Below are 17678 nucleotides of genomic sequence, written 5' to 3'. Positions count from 1 at the left end.
AACAAGTAACAATAATATTCGCAATAACATCGTTTTACTGAATAATTAAGTAAAACTAATTTCTTCATTTATCTTTGTAAAGAAACTTCATTGCTTTGCCTACTCTCTGCTGTCTCAGACGACGACATCACTTCCTGTCGGCCAGCGTAACTTCTGTTGGGTGCAATTCACAACCTCACCACTAGATGCTGTTAAAACTTACACACTGCACCTTTAAGTTGAGGATGATAACAGTGGTTGCGTGTGAGTACCTGAAAGCCGCCCAGTGTGATGGTGACGGACACGTCCAGTGGTTTGTTGACGACTCCAGCCACAGATTTGACCAGAGACATGAAGAGCAGAGGAAACCAGACGATGCAGATGAGCAGCATCACGATCATCCCACCCATCCCGTACTTCACCACCTTCTTCTTCTTCTGTCCCCGGGGCTGAGGATACCTCTGAAAACACAACACAGGTGCAGTTTACCATCAGCTAGGGGTGTGTTTCCCGAAACCATCGTTAGCCAACTATGTTCGCAAGTTCTGTCGTTATCAGCAGTTCAACGAGTCGGTGTTTCCCGAAAACAGTTCTAATGAACATTCACAAACAGCATCGCAGAGTTATGTGTTTGGAGCGACAGATCTCGACCTGTGGTTAGAAGCAGAGTTTCTAATTTTCATGACATGTGGACTCAATAAATCCTGATCTTGAGCAAAATAAGCAAGCTGACATTCAGTGCAATCTGTGTCTTTTAATTAGAATACATACAAATGTCATTTACGTCTTTTAGTTTGTCAAGAGATTTAAAGCGTAGTTTCTGAAGAGTGCGCATGTGCGAACGAGCTCTAGTGTAAGAACGAGCCTATGATTGAATCTGGAAATAAAGCAAAAATAACTGAGAAAAATGAGAAATAGTCCTCAGATGTCATGTCTGTAATTTATAGCAAAACATCTAGCGTTAATTTAATCTCAAACAGATTCATTAAAAGAAGTTATTACTCCACCATGTGAGGAACACACCCCTGAATGACAGAATGAGCTGTGCTGACGGACAGACTTCGGTCTCACCTTCTCCGACTCTCTCCAGCACTTCAGCACAAAGATGTGAGCGTAGATGTCCTCCACACAGATCCAGCTGGACAGGCTCAGCGTGGTGTCGGTCCAGACCCAGTCCATCACCGCACGCAGCTCCGTCAGGAACGGCACCAAGCGGAAGCTGACGAGCACAAACAGCAGATGCAGTCAGCTCGTCTGACATGGACATGTGCTTCACCATTACGTCAAAATATGTGAACAAAACTAGATATTTTCTGTGCATAACAGAGATTTTTTGATGATGCTTTTAGAGATGATTTGAATCCTAACCGTGGTAAAATCACTGTAACACATGGCCTTATTTGGCCATTGTACATGTACTTCACCATTATGTCTAAAAATGTGAACAAAACGAGCTATTTTTGGCATAAAGTAATAAGAGGCTGTGTGTTACAGTGAGTTCATGATGATGCTGGTAGAGATATGAATCCAAACCGTGGTAAAATCACTGTAAAGCATGGCTTTATTTGGCCTATGACTTTTATGAACAATGACACCAGCAATATAAAAACAAAAAAGTTCAATACATTTATTTTAAGAAAAAATAAAAACAATATAATTCATTCATTCGCTATAGACTAAGGTCAGTGAGACTTTTCAATGTTTCTGTAAGAGTCTCTTCTGCTCATCAAAGCTGCATGTATTAATCAAAAATATAGTAAAAAGTGTAATATTATTATAATGTAAATCATCTGTTTTCTATGTGAATATACAGTAAAGTGTAATTTATTCCTGTGATCAAAGCTGAATTTTCAGCATCATTACTCCAGTCTTCAGTGTCACATGATCCTTCAGAAATCACTCTAATATGATGATTTGATGATCAAGAAACATTTCTTTCATTTCACATTTTTTGTGTGGAAACTGTGATACATTAATTTTTTTCAGGATTATTTAATGAATAGAAAGTTCATAAAAACGTCTCGGTTACGGATGTAACCCTCGTTCCCTGAGTGGGAACGGAGACGTTACGTCGGATGACGACGATTGGGGTTTCGCTTAGAAGCCTATCACCTTCGAGTATATAAAACGAGCCAATGGCAATGAAAATGCCATGGGTCTGCGGAATTTGCATAGCGTAACTCCGCCCGCCGCAGGGGGTATATAAGGAAGTACGCTGGCACAATGCAGACATGCCTTCGCTGAGGAGCCGAGACTGGCCCCAGGCGTTTTTCAGCGGTACAGCGGAAGTGGCAGGAAGACGTAACGTCTCCGTTCCCACTCAGGGAACGAGGGTTACATCCGTAACCGAGACGTTCCCTTTCGTGGTCACTCCGAGTTACGTCGGATGACGACGATTGGGGTTCCAGTCTAATCACGCCACCTCGGCTGTCTTCCAGTGCCCTGCGTAAGTCTGAGCTCCCTGTTGTGAGACTAGCACGAACGAAGGAGTCCTACTTAACACAGGGATACCAAGGTACACTGGGAAGCATATCTCAGAGAGAAATATGCAATCATGCCCAGCCATTGATGGGGGGGACTTAGAATACACATATGACCCAGAGGGATGCATATGGAGAATCACTGGGGTGTCCAGCCGCAGGTGGAATTTTAAACCCCAGGGGTGGCAAGGTGGCTTGCCAAGGGAAAGACACACGCTCACAAGGAGACTTACAGTGGAAAACACATGTGGGGGTCGCCCAGAGGGGGAACCATGCACATGGAGGCACCTAGTCAAGCGCAAAAGCTGCGTTATGGCAAAATGGCATAAGTCAGGCGTTGACGTCACCAGTGCTGGAGGAACTCAGAGCTTATCAGACTCACCTGAGAGAAATATCGCACGTATCCCGTCCGTGGAGAGGAATGGCGAGCAAGCGAAGACACCTGAGCAGAATCTAGCACCGGCTGGTTGAAGCGAGTACATGAGAAGAAACTGGCTCTACTCGGAGATTATAGAATCTCGCGAATGTGTTGGGTGTCGCCCAGCCTGCAGCTCTACAAATGTCTGTTAGCGAGGCGCCATGCGCTAGAGCCCAAGAGGAAGCCACACTACGAGTGGAGTGGGCCTTCACACCAAGGGGGCACGGACGACCTTGCTGCTGGTATGCCAAAGCAATGGTATCCACTATCCAGTGTGATAACCTTTGCTTTGAGAGAGCCTTTCCCTTCAGCTTCCCACCATGACAGACAAAGAGCTGGTCTGAGGTCCTGAAACACCGCGTTCTGTCTACGTAAGCACGAAGGGCGCGTACTGGACAGAGCAGTGCCAAGGCTGGGTCTGCCTCCTCCGAGGGCAGCGCTTGCAGGTTCACTACCTGGTCTCGAAAGGGTGTGGTAGGAACCTTGGGCACGTATCCAAGCCGGGGTCTCAGGATCACGTGAGAGTCAGCCGGCCCGAATTCCAGGCACGCTTCGTCAACCGAAAATGCCTGCAGGTCCCCTACCCTCTTGATGGAGGCCAATGCAACCAGGAGCGCTGTCTTCATTGACAGGAACTTAAGCTCCACTGATTGCAAAGGCTCAAATGGAGCACTCTGCAGGGCAGTTAGAACCACTGAGAGGTCCCAAGAGGGAACGAGGGGAGGACGAGGAGGATTTAGTCTCCTCGCTCCCCTCAGGAACCTGACGATCAGGTCGTGCTTTCCCAGAGACTTACCATCAACTGCTTCGTGATGTGCGGCAATGGCGGCAACATACACTTTCAGGGTGGAGGGAGACAGCCTTCGCTCCAACCCTTCTTGCAGGAAGGAAAGCACGACACTGATCGGGCATTTCGTGGGTTCTTGATGTTTAGAAGAACACCAGTTGACGAAGAGGTTCCACTTCAACGCATAGAGATGTCTCGTGGACGATGCTCTAGCGGAAGTGATGGTAGCCACCACCGCAGGTGGTAGGGTACTCAAACCTGCCTCGTCCCGTCCAGGAGCCACACGTGGAGGTTCCAAAGATCGGGACGAGGGTGCCATAAGGTGCCCCGTCCCTGAGAAAGGAGGTCCTTCCTCAGAGGAATTGGCCAGGGAGGTGCTGTCGCGAGGAGTACTAGTTCGGAGAACCAGGTCCGGTTGGGCCAATACGGGGCAACCAGAATGACCTGCTCCTCGTCCTCCCTGATCTTGCGCAAGGTCTGCGCAAGAAGGCTCACTGGGGGAAACGCATACTTGCGTAGGCCCCGCGGCCAGCTGTGCGCCAGTGCATCCGTGCCGAGCGTGCCCTCGGTCAGGGAATAAAACAGGTCGCAATGGGACGAGTCGTGGGAGGCAAACAGGTCTACCTGTGCGTCGCCGAACTGATCCCAAATCAGCTGAACCGTCCGGGGATGGAGTCGCCATTCTCCAGCGAGAGGCCGAACTCGAGACAGCTCGTCGGCCGCCTGGTTCAGGTGTCCCGGGATATAAATGGCTCGAAGCGACCTCAGATGCTTCTGACTCCATATGAGGAGGTGGCGAGCGAGTTGCGACATACGGCGGGAGCGTAGACCACCTTGATGGTTGATGTACGCTACTGTTGCGGTATTGTCTGATCGGACTAGTACGTGCTGACCCCTGAGCAGCGCATGGAAGCGGTGCAGGGCGAGACGTACAGCCCGCAACTCGAGGCAATTGACATGCCAAAGGCGCTGGGGTCCTGTCCAGGAGCCCGCGGCAGCATGACCATTGCACATGGCGCCCCAGCCCGTGTTGGAGGCATCTGTTGATACAACAACATGCCGGGAAACTCGTTCTAAGGGCACTCCGGCCCGTAGAAAACTGAGGTTCGCCCACGGGGTGAAGGTCTGACGGCAGGCTGGAGTCACTGGGACTTGGAGCGTGCCGTGTTGCCATGCCCACCTCGGAACTCGATCGCGAAGCCAAAGCTGAAGCGGTCTCATATGAAGCAATCCCAGCGGCGTTACTGCGGCTGCGGATGCCATATGCCCCAGGAGCCTCTGAAAAAGTTTCAGTGGAACCGCACTCTTGTCCTCGAACTGACGAAGACAAGCCAGCAGTGACTGCGCGCGCTCGCTCGTAAGCTGCGCGCACATGGCGACCGAGTCGATCTCCATACCGAGAAAAGAGATCCTCTGCACGGGGCAGAGTTTGCTCTTCTCCCAGTTGACCCGAAGGCCCAGACGAACTAGGTGCCGGAGCACTAGGTCCCTGTGTTCGCAAACCTGGTCTCGAGAGTGAGCTAGGATCAGCCAGTCGTCGAGATAGTTCAGGATGCGAACCCCGTGTTCCCGGAGGGGAACAAGGGCTGCCTCGACGACCTTCGTAAAGACGCGAGGAGACAGGGCTAGCCCGAAAGGGAGAACCGCGTACTGGTATGCCTGCCCCTCGAAAGCAAACCGTAGAAACGGTCTGTGTCGAGGTAAAATGGAGACATGGAAGTAGGCGTCCTTCAGGTCGATCGCTGCAAACCAATCCTGCGGCCGCACACACTGGAGGATGTGTTTGGCCGTTAGCATCTTGAACGGCAGCCTGTGAAGGGAGCGGTTCAAGACGCGCAGGTCGAGGATTGGCCGTAACCCACCGGACTTCTTGGGTACAATGAAGTAAGGGCTGTAGAAGCCGGACTTCATTTCGGCTGGAGGGACAATCTCGATCGCACCCTTCGCCAGTAGGGTGGCGACCTCCGCTCTCATGACAGGGGCATTGCCACCGACCATAGTGAAGCGGACTCCCCTGAAGCGGGGAGGAGATCTCGCGAACTGAATCGCGTAGCCGAGCCTGATGGTTCTCGCGACCCAGCGGGACAGTCTGGGAAGCTCTAGCCAGGCCTCCAGAAAGTGCACCAGCGGGGTCATACGAACCACAGACGTACCGTCGGTGGGGCAGCGAGGCGGAATGACCGGCACCGGCGAGGGTGGCATAGCGGCCCTGTGCGGGGGCACGGTCATTAACCGCGTCCTGCCAGAGGAGGCCAGGGGAGGGCGCGCGTCCCACGGGGGCGTGCTCTGGCAGGGGTCTGGCGACAGAGGGGGATGAGAGGAGCGTGGCCCGTGGGCGGCGCGTGCTGTCATCCCGCACCTCTGGGACAGAGGGGGGCGGCAGTGGCGGGACCCGAGGGTGGCGTGCACTGTGGCCCTCAGGCTCTGTGGGCTCAGGATTGGGGATTTCGATTCTGTCTTTAACCACATTAGGGTGCTGCCCGTCGTGGGACGAGCAGCGGGGAGTGGAGAACAAAAGATTCTCCCCCGGCCCTCCACCGGGGGAAGGAGTGGCCCTGCTACCACCTCCTGAACAGAAAGGAAAGCCAATCCTGAGCTGCCCGTCTCAGGAGCGCCGCTTGGCCTGGCGTTTAGCGGGCGGCGGGGCTGGAGAGGGCTGTGGCGCCTTCCTGCGGCTTCCTCCACGACGCGGCCCAGATGACTGCTGCTGGGGCCGTGCGGGAGGGGCGGGAGCCGCAGGAGGGCGCCCTCGGCGGCGAGCAGGCTGAGGATTCTGTGCCGGCGGCTTAGCAGCAACAGCACGCCGGGGCAGAATATGCTTAATGGCCTCAGTCTGCTTCTGAGCAGTCGAGAACTGTTGGGCAAAGTCCTCGACCGCACCGCCGAAAAGGCCGGCCTGGGATATGGGAGCGTCAAGCAGACGAGTCCGCTCGGGCTCACGCATATCAGCCAGGTTCAGCCAGAGATGTCTCTCCTGGACCACAGCTGTGGACATCACCAGACCCAGGGAGCGCGCGGTCACTTTCGTCGCCCGGAGAGCGAGGTCAGTGGCGGCGCGCAACTCATCAAAGAGCCCTGGGTCTGTCCTACCCTCGTGCATGTCACGGAGCATCTTGGCCTGGTAAACCTGCAAGATGGCCATGGCATGCAGAGAAGCAGCTGCCTGTCCCGCCGCTCTGTAAGATTTCGCGACCATGCTGGACGAAAATCTACAGGCTTTGGATGGGTGCTTTGGATCACCACGTGATGAAGCGCTTGCCGGACACAGCTGCATCGCGACAGAACGTTCAACCGTGGGAATCCCAGTGTACCCACAAGCATCAGCTCTATCGAGGGGAGGAAAGGCGGAGAAAGCCGACGAACGATCGCGGGAAGACATGGGAGCCTTCCAGGACCGCGTGACTTCCTCATGCACTTCCGGGAAGAAAGGAATTGGGGTTGGGCGGCGACGGGTGTCAGCGGCCGCTCCCAAAAACCAATCGTCCAGCCGCGAGCGCACTGGATCGGGTGGCGGGGACCACTCAATACCAATAGCCGCGGCTGCCCGGGAAAGCATGGCGGTCAGCTCGGGATCAGACTCGGGCAACGCTGACACACCCGAGGGCGGCAACGCAGCCGAATCCTCACTTCCCGAGGACTCGCGCCCACCTTGTGATGCTGCGATCGACATGGTATCTTCCTCTGGAGCTCCAAACGAAACCCGCGGGGCCTCCGAAGAGGAACCAGCGATCTCAGTTTGTACACTCGCGGGTGCCGATGCTGAAGAGGGGTGTGTGGACCGTGGACGTGTCGGCGGTATGTCCCACACAGTTACCCTCAGGTCACCCCGGCCACCAGCCGAAGTACTAGCCCTCTCGGAGCCAGTAGATCGGGGTGTGGGTAGGGGGACTCTCGCTCTGACGAGCTCATTGAGTCTCGACCGCAGCATGGAGATGGTCATATTCCCGCAGTGGGAACATGAGTCATCCACGAACGCTGCTTTAGCGTGATCAACACCCAAACATGCTAAGCAGAGTTCGTGCCCATCAGAGAAAAATATCTCGCGACCGCAACCAGAAGTGCACGGGCGAGGCATCTTTAAAAAGACGTGCCACGTGCAATGCTCTTTTTGTGAGAGGATAAACTCCGCGGATGCTGAAGCGAACAGGGAGAAACACACTAACTGTCAGATCACTGAACAGATCAGCAGGGTAGTGAGCACTCGCTGAAATCGCCGTCACACCAACACCGGAGAGTTCGCTCGTCTCGAAGGTAAGAGAAGACTAACTCAGAATATTTGGCTTACAGGAGTGGAGAAGTTCTCGGCTCCGAAGCGAAAGCATGTCTGCATTGTGCCAGCGTACTTCCTTATATACCCCCTGCGGCGGGCGGAGTTACGCTATGCAAATTCCGCAGACCCATGGCATTTTCATTGCCATTGGCTCGTTTTATATACTCGAAGGTGATAGGCTTCTAAGCGAAACCCCAATCGTCGTCATCCGACGTAACTCGGAGTGACCACGAAAGGGAACAGTATTTCTTTTAAATAGAATCTTTTGTAACATTATTAATGTCTTTACTGTCACTTTTGATCAATTTAATGCATCATTGCTAAATAAAAGTCTTGTTTTCTTAAACTTTTTAACAGTAGTGTATACAGTGCTATGCATAAGTTTATACACCCATGCTAAAGTTGACTAAAAAGAGGAATAATAAATCATCTTTTGGAAATTGAACTTAATGCCTTAATTTAAAAAAATAGGAAAAATCCAACCTTTAAGGACACCAATTTTCTTTGTGAATGAATAATGTATCGTAAATAAATAAATGTTCTTCCTTAAAATACAGGGTGCATAAGTCTGGACACCCCTATGTTAAATTAAATTAAAATAATTAATTGAATTAAAATAGCCCCACATCATCACATAGCCTTCACCATACCTAGAGATTGGCATGATTTTATTTCAGTTAGCCTAATAGCTGGTTTGATTTGCATTGAGAGATGATCTTATGGAAAGTACTCCATGCCAATCTCTAGGTATGGTGAAGGCTATGTGATGATGTGGGGCTATTTTAATTCCAAAGGCCAAGGGAACTTTATCAGGATGCATAGTATCCTGGATCCATGAAGTAACTGGCCTTTAAAAATAAAAATCTGCCTGCCTCTATGGGAATTTAACATAGGGGTGTCCAAACTTATGCACCCTGTATTTTAAGGAAGAACATTTATTTATTTTTAATTAACTTAATTAAGGCATTAAGTTCAATTTCCAAAAGATGATTTTTTATTCCTCTTTTTAGTCAACTTTAGCATGGGTGTCTAAACTTAGTGCATAGCACTGTATATAATAACATTATTATATTTTAGACACATCATTGACATCTATGGAAGCTTGTTTCCACCAGGGAATAAAAACATAAAGGTAATTTGGAATTTTTAGCTCACAATTCCGATTGTTTTTCTCACAATTGTGTTTATATTTCACAATTCTGGAGTTTATATCTCACAATTCTAATAAAAAAAAAAGTCAGAATTATAAGATACTCCAGAACTTTGTTTCTTACAATTACAGGTTTGTATAAAAATAAAATAAAAAAATATATACATTTAAAAAAAAACTAAAAGGCAATTGTTTTTATCTCACAATTCTGAGTTTCTCCTCGCAATTCTGAGTTTAGGAATAAACTTTGTGGTAACACTTTACAATAAGGTTTGTTAGTTAACTACATTAGTTAACATGAACTAATTATGAACAGCACTTATACAGCATTTATTAATCTTAAGCACACTGATGTTTCTCACCCCTGGAAGAGGAAGAGGTTGACGTAGTTGTAGCTCTTGGTCAGGAAGTTTCCCAGTACACGTGTGGGATAACCACAGCGGATCTGATACGCCGACAGACCGAAGTAGATGCACTTCACAAAGTACCAGAGCTGGGCCACTGTGTTCTGACTGAAGCGCCTGGGAAATAAACCATCCAATCACACGTCAGATCACCTCGAGCTTCTCAAACGCGGTCAATAATGGCATGACGTAATTGGCTGTGGAGCGTCAGACCTATCAGTGACGCCTGGGAGAATGAAGAACATCCAGAAGTGAATCCCGAAGACCAGAATGACCTGAAAGATGACCTTCCCCATCACGGTCTTCCTCAGATACAGCGCTCGGTCCACCACCATGGTGCCGAACTGGATCAGGACCATCACCAGAAACGCCTCGGGAACCTGGTCTTCTGACAGGGAGGAAGTGATGTCAGCGGCAGCGGAGTGTTTCTGTGGAGGAAGGGATTTCACTTCATTACATTTGTAGTGGTAAAGGGAGTAATTCAGCTAAAAACGAAAACCTCTATGTCAAGCGTGACCTTTACCCGAGAGGTCGTGAACAAAGAGCTGGCGCACTTGTAATTAAAGAGTATTACAGAATGACTGATCCCGCTTTGCTAGAAAAGACCCTCAGCTGGAGTCAAAAATGGAGTATCCCTTATTCACTCAATTAGATTTAGAAAAATCCTGGAATGTTTTCCTCAAAAAACTATTTCTATTTGGCTAAAGAAAGAAAGTCATATATGGATGGCCTGTGGGCGAGGACGTAATCAGGAGATTTAGAGAAGAATAAGAAGCAGAAACAAGCGATAAAAGCAATGCTTTCGCATGTTGTAGTCTTAAAAAAAAAAAAAAAAGATTCTCTCAGCTTTTTGTTCAAAATGTTGCTTTTTTATGAAACACCCACATTCAAGAGTTGATAAAGAAATGTATGTTTGTTTTGATATATTGCATGTTCAGATATTCTGAAATTTTTGTGAAAATGATCAAAATCGCTGGCGGTTGGCTGGCAACTGGTGGTGAAAGAGTTAAAGTCGTCATGAAATTGAAATTCTCTTTTCTAAATGCATGTTATCCATGTATGCATTTTATTTTTTGTTACTTTTAATCAAAATGTGATAACTCTGTGAAACCCCGGATCTTTAAACTCATTTCTTATAAACAACTTCAAACTCACATTTATTTTTGAGTGCCACGCTCACATTTGTTGGAGTTTGTGTTCTCCTTAGTTAATCGGATGAGAACGAACCCTGAGCTGAATAACAACACTTTTGTCTTCAGAGCTGCTTTACAGCAAATTCAGTTTGTTTCATAATTGACTAATTTTGCAGTTTTTGAACTTTGACTGAATCACTGACTTAATCTGAATAATGACACTATTGTGTCTTTTTAGAGCTGCTTTACAGATGAATTTGTCTCATATTTGATGAAGTTTGCATCTTTGATTCAGTTATTTTCCTGTTTATCACATGTGAAGCTGCTTTGAAACAGTATTGTGTAAAGCACTATAAAATAAAGCGGACTTGACTTCTCAAAATCCATTCAGCAACTGATGGACAGAACCAATGATAATCCGTTATACTTACGGAAGAAAAGATCTGTCACGGCAACTTTAAGGGCCTGTTTACACCTGGACACTGTGTGTTTTACTGATCTGATAGCGATCTGATTTGTTAAAACGGTTCCGTTTACACTTGGTCACATAAATGTGTCTTTGCAAAATCTTCAGTTCTCGCTATATGCAAATTTAACGAGTTCACGTCAGCGAAAGCAACAGATATGAGCTGGATTTTATTGATCATCAGCTCATTTCAAAATCAAAGACCACAATAGGAGAGAGCGGCAACAGCAGTGACACGAATATTTAGTTTCTTTACTTTTAATGAGGATGATTGTGTGTTGAGCGTCTGCGACTTTGTTTTATTTGAGACAGCTTTCACGTTGGCTTGCTGAAGAGATACAGATTCTTCTGTGCGATGTGTGTTGCATATAGCCTATAACACACTCTCACACTTTATTTTTTTACATTTTGGGAGTAAAATTTACATATGAAGAGTTCAGATGCAAACGCCTCTAAGTGCCATCTGAAATTTTCTTCTTGAATGATCATTTTTATCAAGCTTTTATATTTAAGTTCAATAATTTCACTTAAACGGCAATGAAAATTACCTATTAATTGTCATTTAAGTGAAATTACTGAACTTAATTATACGAGCTTGATAAAAATGATCATTCAAGAAGAAAATTTCAGATGGCACTTACAGTAGAGGCTTTTGCATCTGAACTCTTCATATGTGACCCTGGACCCTGGTAACATGGGTACATTTTTTGAAATTGAGAGTTATACATCATCTGAAAGCTGAATAAATAAGCTTTCCATTGATGTATGGTTGTTTGTTAGGATAGGACAATATTTGGCCGAGATACAACTATTGTAAATCTGGAATCTGAGGGTGCAAAAAAATTGAAACATTGAGAAAATCTCCTTTAAAGTTGTGCATTTATGATCGCGATTGTGCTGCATTCACTCACAGAAATACATGTTTTATATATTTACGGTAGGAAATGTACAAAATATCCTCATGGAACATGATCTTTACTTAATATCCTATTGATTTTTGGCATAAAAGAAAAATAATAAAAGAAAAAAAAGAAAAGATAATTTTGACCCATACAATGTATTGTTGGCTATTGCCACAGATATACCCGTGCGACTCGAGACTGGTGACGTGATCCAGGGTCACATATGTGGTTTTTATCAACCAGATGCAGTTAGACTTGTGCAGTTTCGTCTGGAAAGCGGCCCAGACCTCCTCCTGATGTGGTTTATGGGATCGGATTTAAATCCGTCTCGAATGCGCTTCGGAGGGCATTTACACCTGGTCTTTTCCCGATCGGATCGCGATCAGATCTGAGCAAACGCGTGAAGTGTCCAGGTGTAAACAGGATTACTCGCATGAAGCTCTACAAACCCCGAAGGCCCAGAACCCGAACACAATGATGATGAAGTCCACCGTGTCGGCCAGAAACATGAGCACGTAAACGTCCGTCACAGCGCTGTACTCCGGGTGGATCAGGTTATAGAAGAACTGCCGGATGGGAATGTAGATATCCAGAATCCTGGAACAACACAAACACACAACCACCGGCCAGCAGATTGCACAGTTAAAACAATGATGTGCAGAGTTGGGGGAAACTCATTACAGGTAACTTGAGTTACGTAATCTGATTACTTTTTCAAGTAACTAGTAAAGTAACGCATCACTTTTTAAATTTGCATCAAAATATCTGAGTTACTTATTCAAATAAGTATTGACTGACAGCTCTCCATGTTGAGACAAATGGAAGTGCAGAGGCGTTGTGTGTGTGTGTGTGTGTGTGTGTGTGTGTGTGTAAACATGATGGTTATTGTAGTTCTAGACTAAATGTGAGGATGCATTTACTCATCTCACTTGCAAAAAAAAAAAAAGATTCAATATTCCTCAAAATGAATAAAATCAGTGAAATGCAGAATCAGAATACTATACAAACCTCAAATAAATAAATGTCAAATAAAACATAAATTTGTATGCATTTAATCTCACTTTATTGACCAATGTACTTGCTTCTGACCTTCGCTGATTCAGTTAAACCATATAAGCAAAACTGACTATAGTTTTTAGGGATGTCCCGATCCGATCACGTGATCGGAAATCGGGCCCGATCGCGTGTTTTCAGACTCGATCGGAATCGGACGTTACCTCCCGATCAGGACTCGGATATATATGTATTTATATTCTCATTATTTTTTAACACCTCTATTATGCGGTGACACAGAGTTACGGCGGTTTCACACTGCACGCGTTAGCAGAGCGTAAGCAGTGCAGGAGCAGTGCGTATGGTGAGCAGGAGCAGGACACGCGCGTTTTGCTTTCACACTGGCAGCGTTTGTCACGCGCGGCTGAACCGCGGGTTGTGTACAGACAGAGTACTCTATAATGGATAAGTTGGCATTGCTTTTTTTCGTTTTCAAATACATTTAAGAGAAAAGACTTGTCAAGAAGCTTATTTTATTAATAATTTCATTTATATAACTTTTGGTTCATCTTTGTTTTTATTGTTATGGCAACAAGTTTGTTTTTGGACATTTGTTTTCTTTTTAAATTGCTGTTGGTCATTTGATTGACTGTTTAAAACACAATAGATATCATCAATGCACTTGATAAAACTGCGGTGTATTTTGGCCATGATCAATGTATTGTCACTTTAATTCAGCAAAAGCAGCGCAGCAAAAATAGACTCGGCGCCAAAACGATCACGGCACTTCTGCTCTGCTACGCACTGCCGCGCCACCTCTGCGCGCGGTGTGAATGCTCTAAAGCCTGGTTTAATCTGTTAACATGGGCGGCGAAAAAAATACGCGCTGCACGCTCTGCTAACAGTGCAGTGTGAAATATATTTTAATATTTACTGTTGCACTAAAGTCCAAAAGTGAAGAATTTATTTATTACTTGATTGTTCAAGCTACCTCACAGAAGTGCTCTGTTTGTTAACAGAGTTGTTGAATGTTAAAATAAGGTGAATTAAATAAAAAATAAGGAACATCCTGGATCTGTTTTTTTCGCTCTTCTTTATTCTTTTTTGTTTTTGCAATATAAGTTAGAAGTATCGGATCGGGACTCGGTATCGGCAGATACTTAAAATCAAATGACTCGGACTCGAGGGCAAAAAAACCTGATCGGGACATCCCTAATAGTTTTTATTGTTTTTATTGGTAAAGTAAGTGTTAAACTTCCTCCTCCTGCATCTATTCTTCCGTTACCCAGAATAACAGCAGCTGAAGGGTTTGTCTGAGCCTCTACTGTACACTACTGTACACTACTGTACACTACTGTACACTACTGTACACGCGTCAATCTGCATTTCCTTCAGCCTGAGGATTATAATTTCATTTTGGTGAAAAATGTGCCTAAAAATACAACTTTATTGCCATAAAAAAAAAAGCCCCGCCAGGGTGGAAAAGAGTAACGTAACAGATTACTTTTCTAAAAAAGTAACTAAGTAACGCAATTAGTAACTTTTTAAGCGAGTAATGCAATATTGTAATGCTTTTCAAAGTAACTTTCCCCAACACTGCTGATATGACTGAAGAGACGGCGCCGACTCCTCGAACACTTCAGATGACGCAAACTCTGAATCTACATCACCAATGCTACATTTCTCTAAATGTCATAATCATTTGTTAACAAACAAGTATTCATTACTTTAATGAGCTCATTGTTTCTGCTTTAAATTATTAGGTTGTTGAAATTAATATCAAAACTGTGATTTTGTATATGTACATTTCTGAAATACATAACTTAGACAGTTACTTCTGATAACAGATCACAGTAAATTGTAATGTGGACTCATGCATTTTCTGTAAAAGTTAATGTGTATTGTGAAAAGCGCTGTACAAATAAACGTGAATTGATCTGAATATGATGTGTGATGATGCCTTACGTTTTGACAGTGAAGCGCTTGGCTCTGATGAGCTGTTCTCTGAGCTTGTACAGAATGAGCTCCTTGCGACTTTTCTGCTGAGCGCTCAGAGAGCGACACACACTCGCCCTGCTGCCTGCGGACACACACACACACACACACACACATACCGTCGGGCGGTGAAATACAGTCATTTCAATAGGAATCCATGCAATCTGGAATTTTGCACATCAGTCTTCTAACATCTAATGTAATGTGGGACCATTTTTTTAAGTATAATGATTTTACATCATGATATTTTAAATATAAGTCAGTGTAGCTGACAGCTGGTTTGCCATTTACCAACTCACATTTTAAACCTGAAACTAAGGCTTTTGAACTAAGGCTCAACCTGCTTTTCATTCCCCTTTGTCCACAAAAGATGAACAGTCTAGAAGATCACATTCACTGAGAGTCAAATCTTCAGTATCTCTGGAATGAGTCCAGATGTAATGAACTAGATCTGATATTCCCTTGTGCTGTGTTAAACCCTGTAACACTTGTGCTGTGTTAAACCCTGTAACACTTGTGCTGTGTTAAACCCTGTAACACTTGTGGTATTCCCGGTCAAAAATGAACGGCATGCATAACAATTGCGTATAAATCTCTATATGCTACATCATCACCACCAAATATTGGAATTAATCTTTTTGTCAGCTTGTTTTCTTTCAGTTAAGACAGGTTTTGTATTTATTTTTTTAACTGATTGATCGTAGGCTTCATTGATCTGAGCATCAGTGATTTGAGAATAAAGTTCATCTCGGTGAAAAATTAAGCCTGTAATACTCAAAATAGTTTGTTTGTGCACATGAATGTGTGTGTGTGTGTGTGTGTGTGTGTGTGTGTGTGTGTGTGTGCACATGAATGTGTGTGTGTGTGTGTGTGTGTGTGTGTGTGCACATGAAGGGGTGTGTGTGTGTGTGTGTGTGTGTGTGTGTGTGTGTGTGTGTGTGTGCACATGAATGTGTGTGTGTGTGTGTGTGTGTGCGCGGATGCACGAGTATGCATGTATCCACACATGCACAGGTCCGAGGCTTTATTTCTGCAAGCCCACATGTCCACATGATGAACACACTCCTGAACACTAATTGTTTCTCAGATTTTCAACTCCCCCATTCATTTTCAATGGGCGGTCGTTTTTGACCAATATAAACTCAGATCAATGAGGCCTACGATCAATCAGTTTCAAAAATAAATACAAAACCTGTCCTTATTTAAAGAAAACAATTTGACAAAAAGATTGAATCTAACATTTGGTGATAAAATAGCGTAACAAGTGATTTATAAGCAATTTTTTGTAGGCGTGAACATCACAAGTGTAATTGTGTGTTGTCAATTGTGTAAAAGTGTAATGCCATTTTGTACAAAATAAAAAGCATTTAAAAGAAAATTGCTGGTTAAACATTAAAGCACACTAGTGTGATAAACAGTGCATTTGTTTTTCATATTTTATGTAAAATTTACACAATTATCCACAAATAACGCTTTTTTCACTCAAAAACCGAGGTACGTAAGCTCAGATAAATAAGGCATACGATCGATCAATTTCAAAAAGAAATATAAAACTGGTCCTAATTGAAAGAAGACAAGTTGACAAAGGAATTGAATCCAATATTTGGTAATGATTATAAGATTTATAAGCATTTGTTTGTAAGCCGGTCTTTTTTGACCGAGAACATCACAAGTGTTACAATGTGGAAAAAAACACACCAAAAATGCCAACAATAATCCAAAAAAAATTGGGAAGTTGTCAGACTCTGGGTGAGTAAAGTCAGTAAGGTTTAGTCCAATGCAATAACATTAACTAGGATTTTCATGTATGGGAAAACCCTCTCCACGTCAAAATGACCCTGAACACGAATATAGTGAATTATTAATTGGCCATGATGTGCTTGAAAACAGGCTTGGTGTGAAAGTGACTTGGTCACATCATGGCCAATTAATAATTCTCTATATCCCTCAAGTTGTGTGAGCTGTGCGTCATGCACATGTTGAAATGTTGGACATCTCTGTGCACAGGTAAAAGAGTGTGTTAGGCTGTGTGTACCTGCTTTAGAGCGGGCGGAGCGCTGAGAGACGCTGGAGCTCTGGCGGCGCACAGAAGAGTTGCTCTGCGAGGGTTTTCTGGAGACCGGAGAGACTTTCTCTTCACTCTCTGGGTCCCGAGAGAGAGCCGTCTGAGCGCAGGACCTCGGCTCTTCTTCATCCCACAGCCCATAGCACTGAGGAAGAACACGAGGGAATCAACACACTTTAACTCTTTCCCCGCCAGTGACGGAAATGTATATATATGTTATACGGTATTACGCATCTCCTGAGAGAGTAGAGGACACATCGGAGAAGAAGCAGCAGAAACAAGCGATTAAAGCAAAAACATGATTTTCTCAAGTTTCTGTTCAAAATATTGCTTTTTTTTTAAACCCACATTCAAGTGTTGATAAAAAAAGAATGCATGAAAGTAGAATAAAACGCAGAGGGTCTGTTCTTTCTTTTGATATATTATTGCATGTTCAGATATTCATACAAAAAATGTTCTGGGAGCCGTTCAAGTTGTTGTGAAAGTGATAAAAAAAAATGTTGGCAACAAAAAAGAAAAAAACTGGCGGAGGAAAAGAGTTATTGATCAATAATATTTAATATATTTAAAATATTTGGTGAGATTTTTGAAACATTTTATAAGACACGGCAGGCAAAAACATTGTTTTTTTTTTCA

The 17678-nt window shown here is 44.8% G+C and overlaps 1 protein-coding gene across 2 annotated transcripts in view; it reads right to left on the bottom strand.

The window, feature by feature from the left end:
- The window catches only part of piezo2a (piezo-type mechanosensitive ion channel component 2a), a 197240-nt gene that overhangs the window by 9789 nt on the left and 169773 nt on the right, over positions 1-17678 (bottom strand). For both annotated transcript variants that reach the window (XM_084103452.1, XM_084103453.1), the window contains exons 41-47: positions 17013-17187; positions 14948-15062; positions 12439-12586; positions 9702-9916; positions 9447-9605; positions 1051-1198; positions 252-440 (exon numbers count right to left, since the gene is read on the bottom strand). In XM_084103452.1, coding sequence (XP_083959578.1) covers positions 252-440; positions 1051-1198; positions 9447-9605; positions 9702-9916; positions 12439-12586; positions 14948-15062; positions 17013-17187 — 1149 coding nt within the window. The remainder of the gene's footprint in view (positions 1-251; positions 441-1050; positions 1199-9446; positions 9606-9701; positions 9917-12438; positions 12587-14947; positions 15063-17012; positions 17188-17678) is intronic.

The sequence above is a fragment of the Abramis brama genome, assembly GCF_963993115.1.
Source record: "Abramis brama genome assembly, chromosome: 24".
NCBI lineage: Eukaryota > Metazoa > Chordata > Actinopteri > Cypriniformes > Leuciscidae > Abramis > Abramis brama.
The sequence above is the reverse complement of the archived record's forward strand: the minus strand, read 5'-3'. Positions and strand labels throughout refer to the sequence as shown.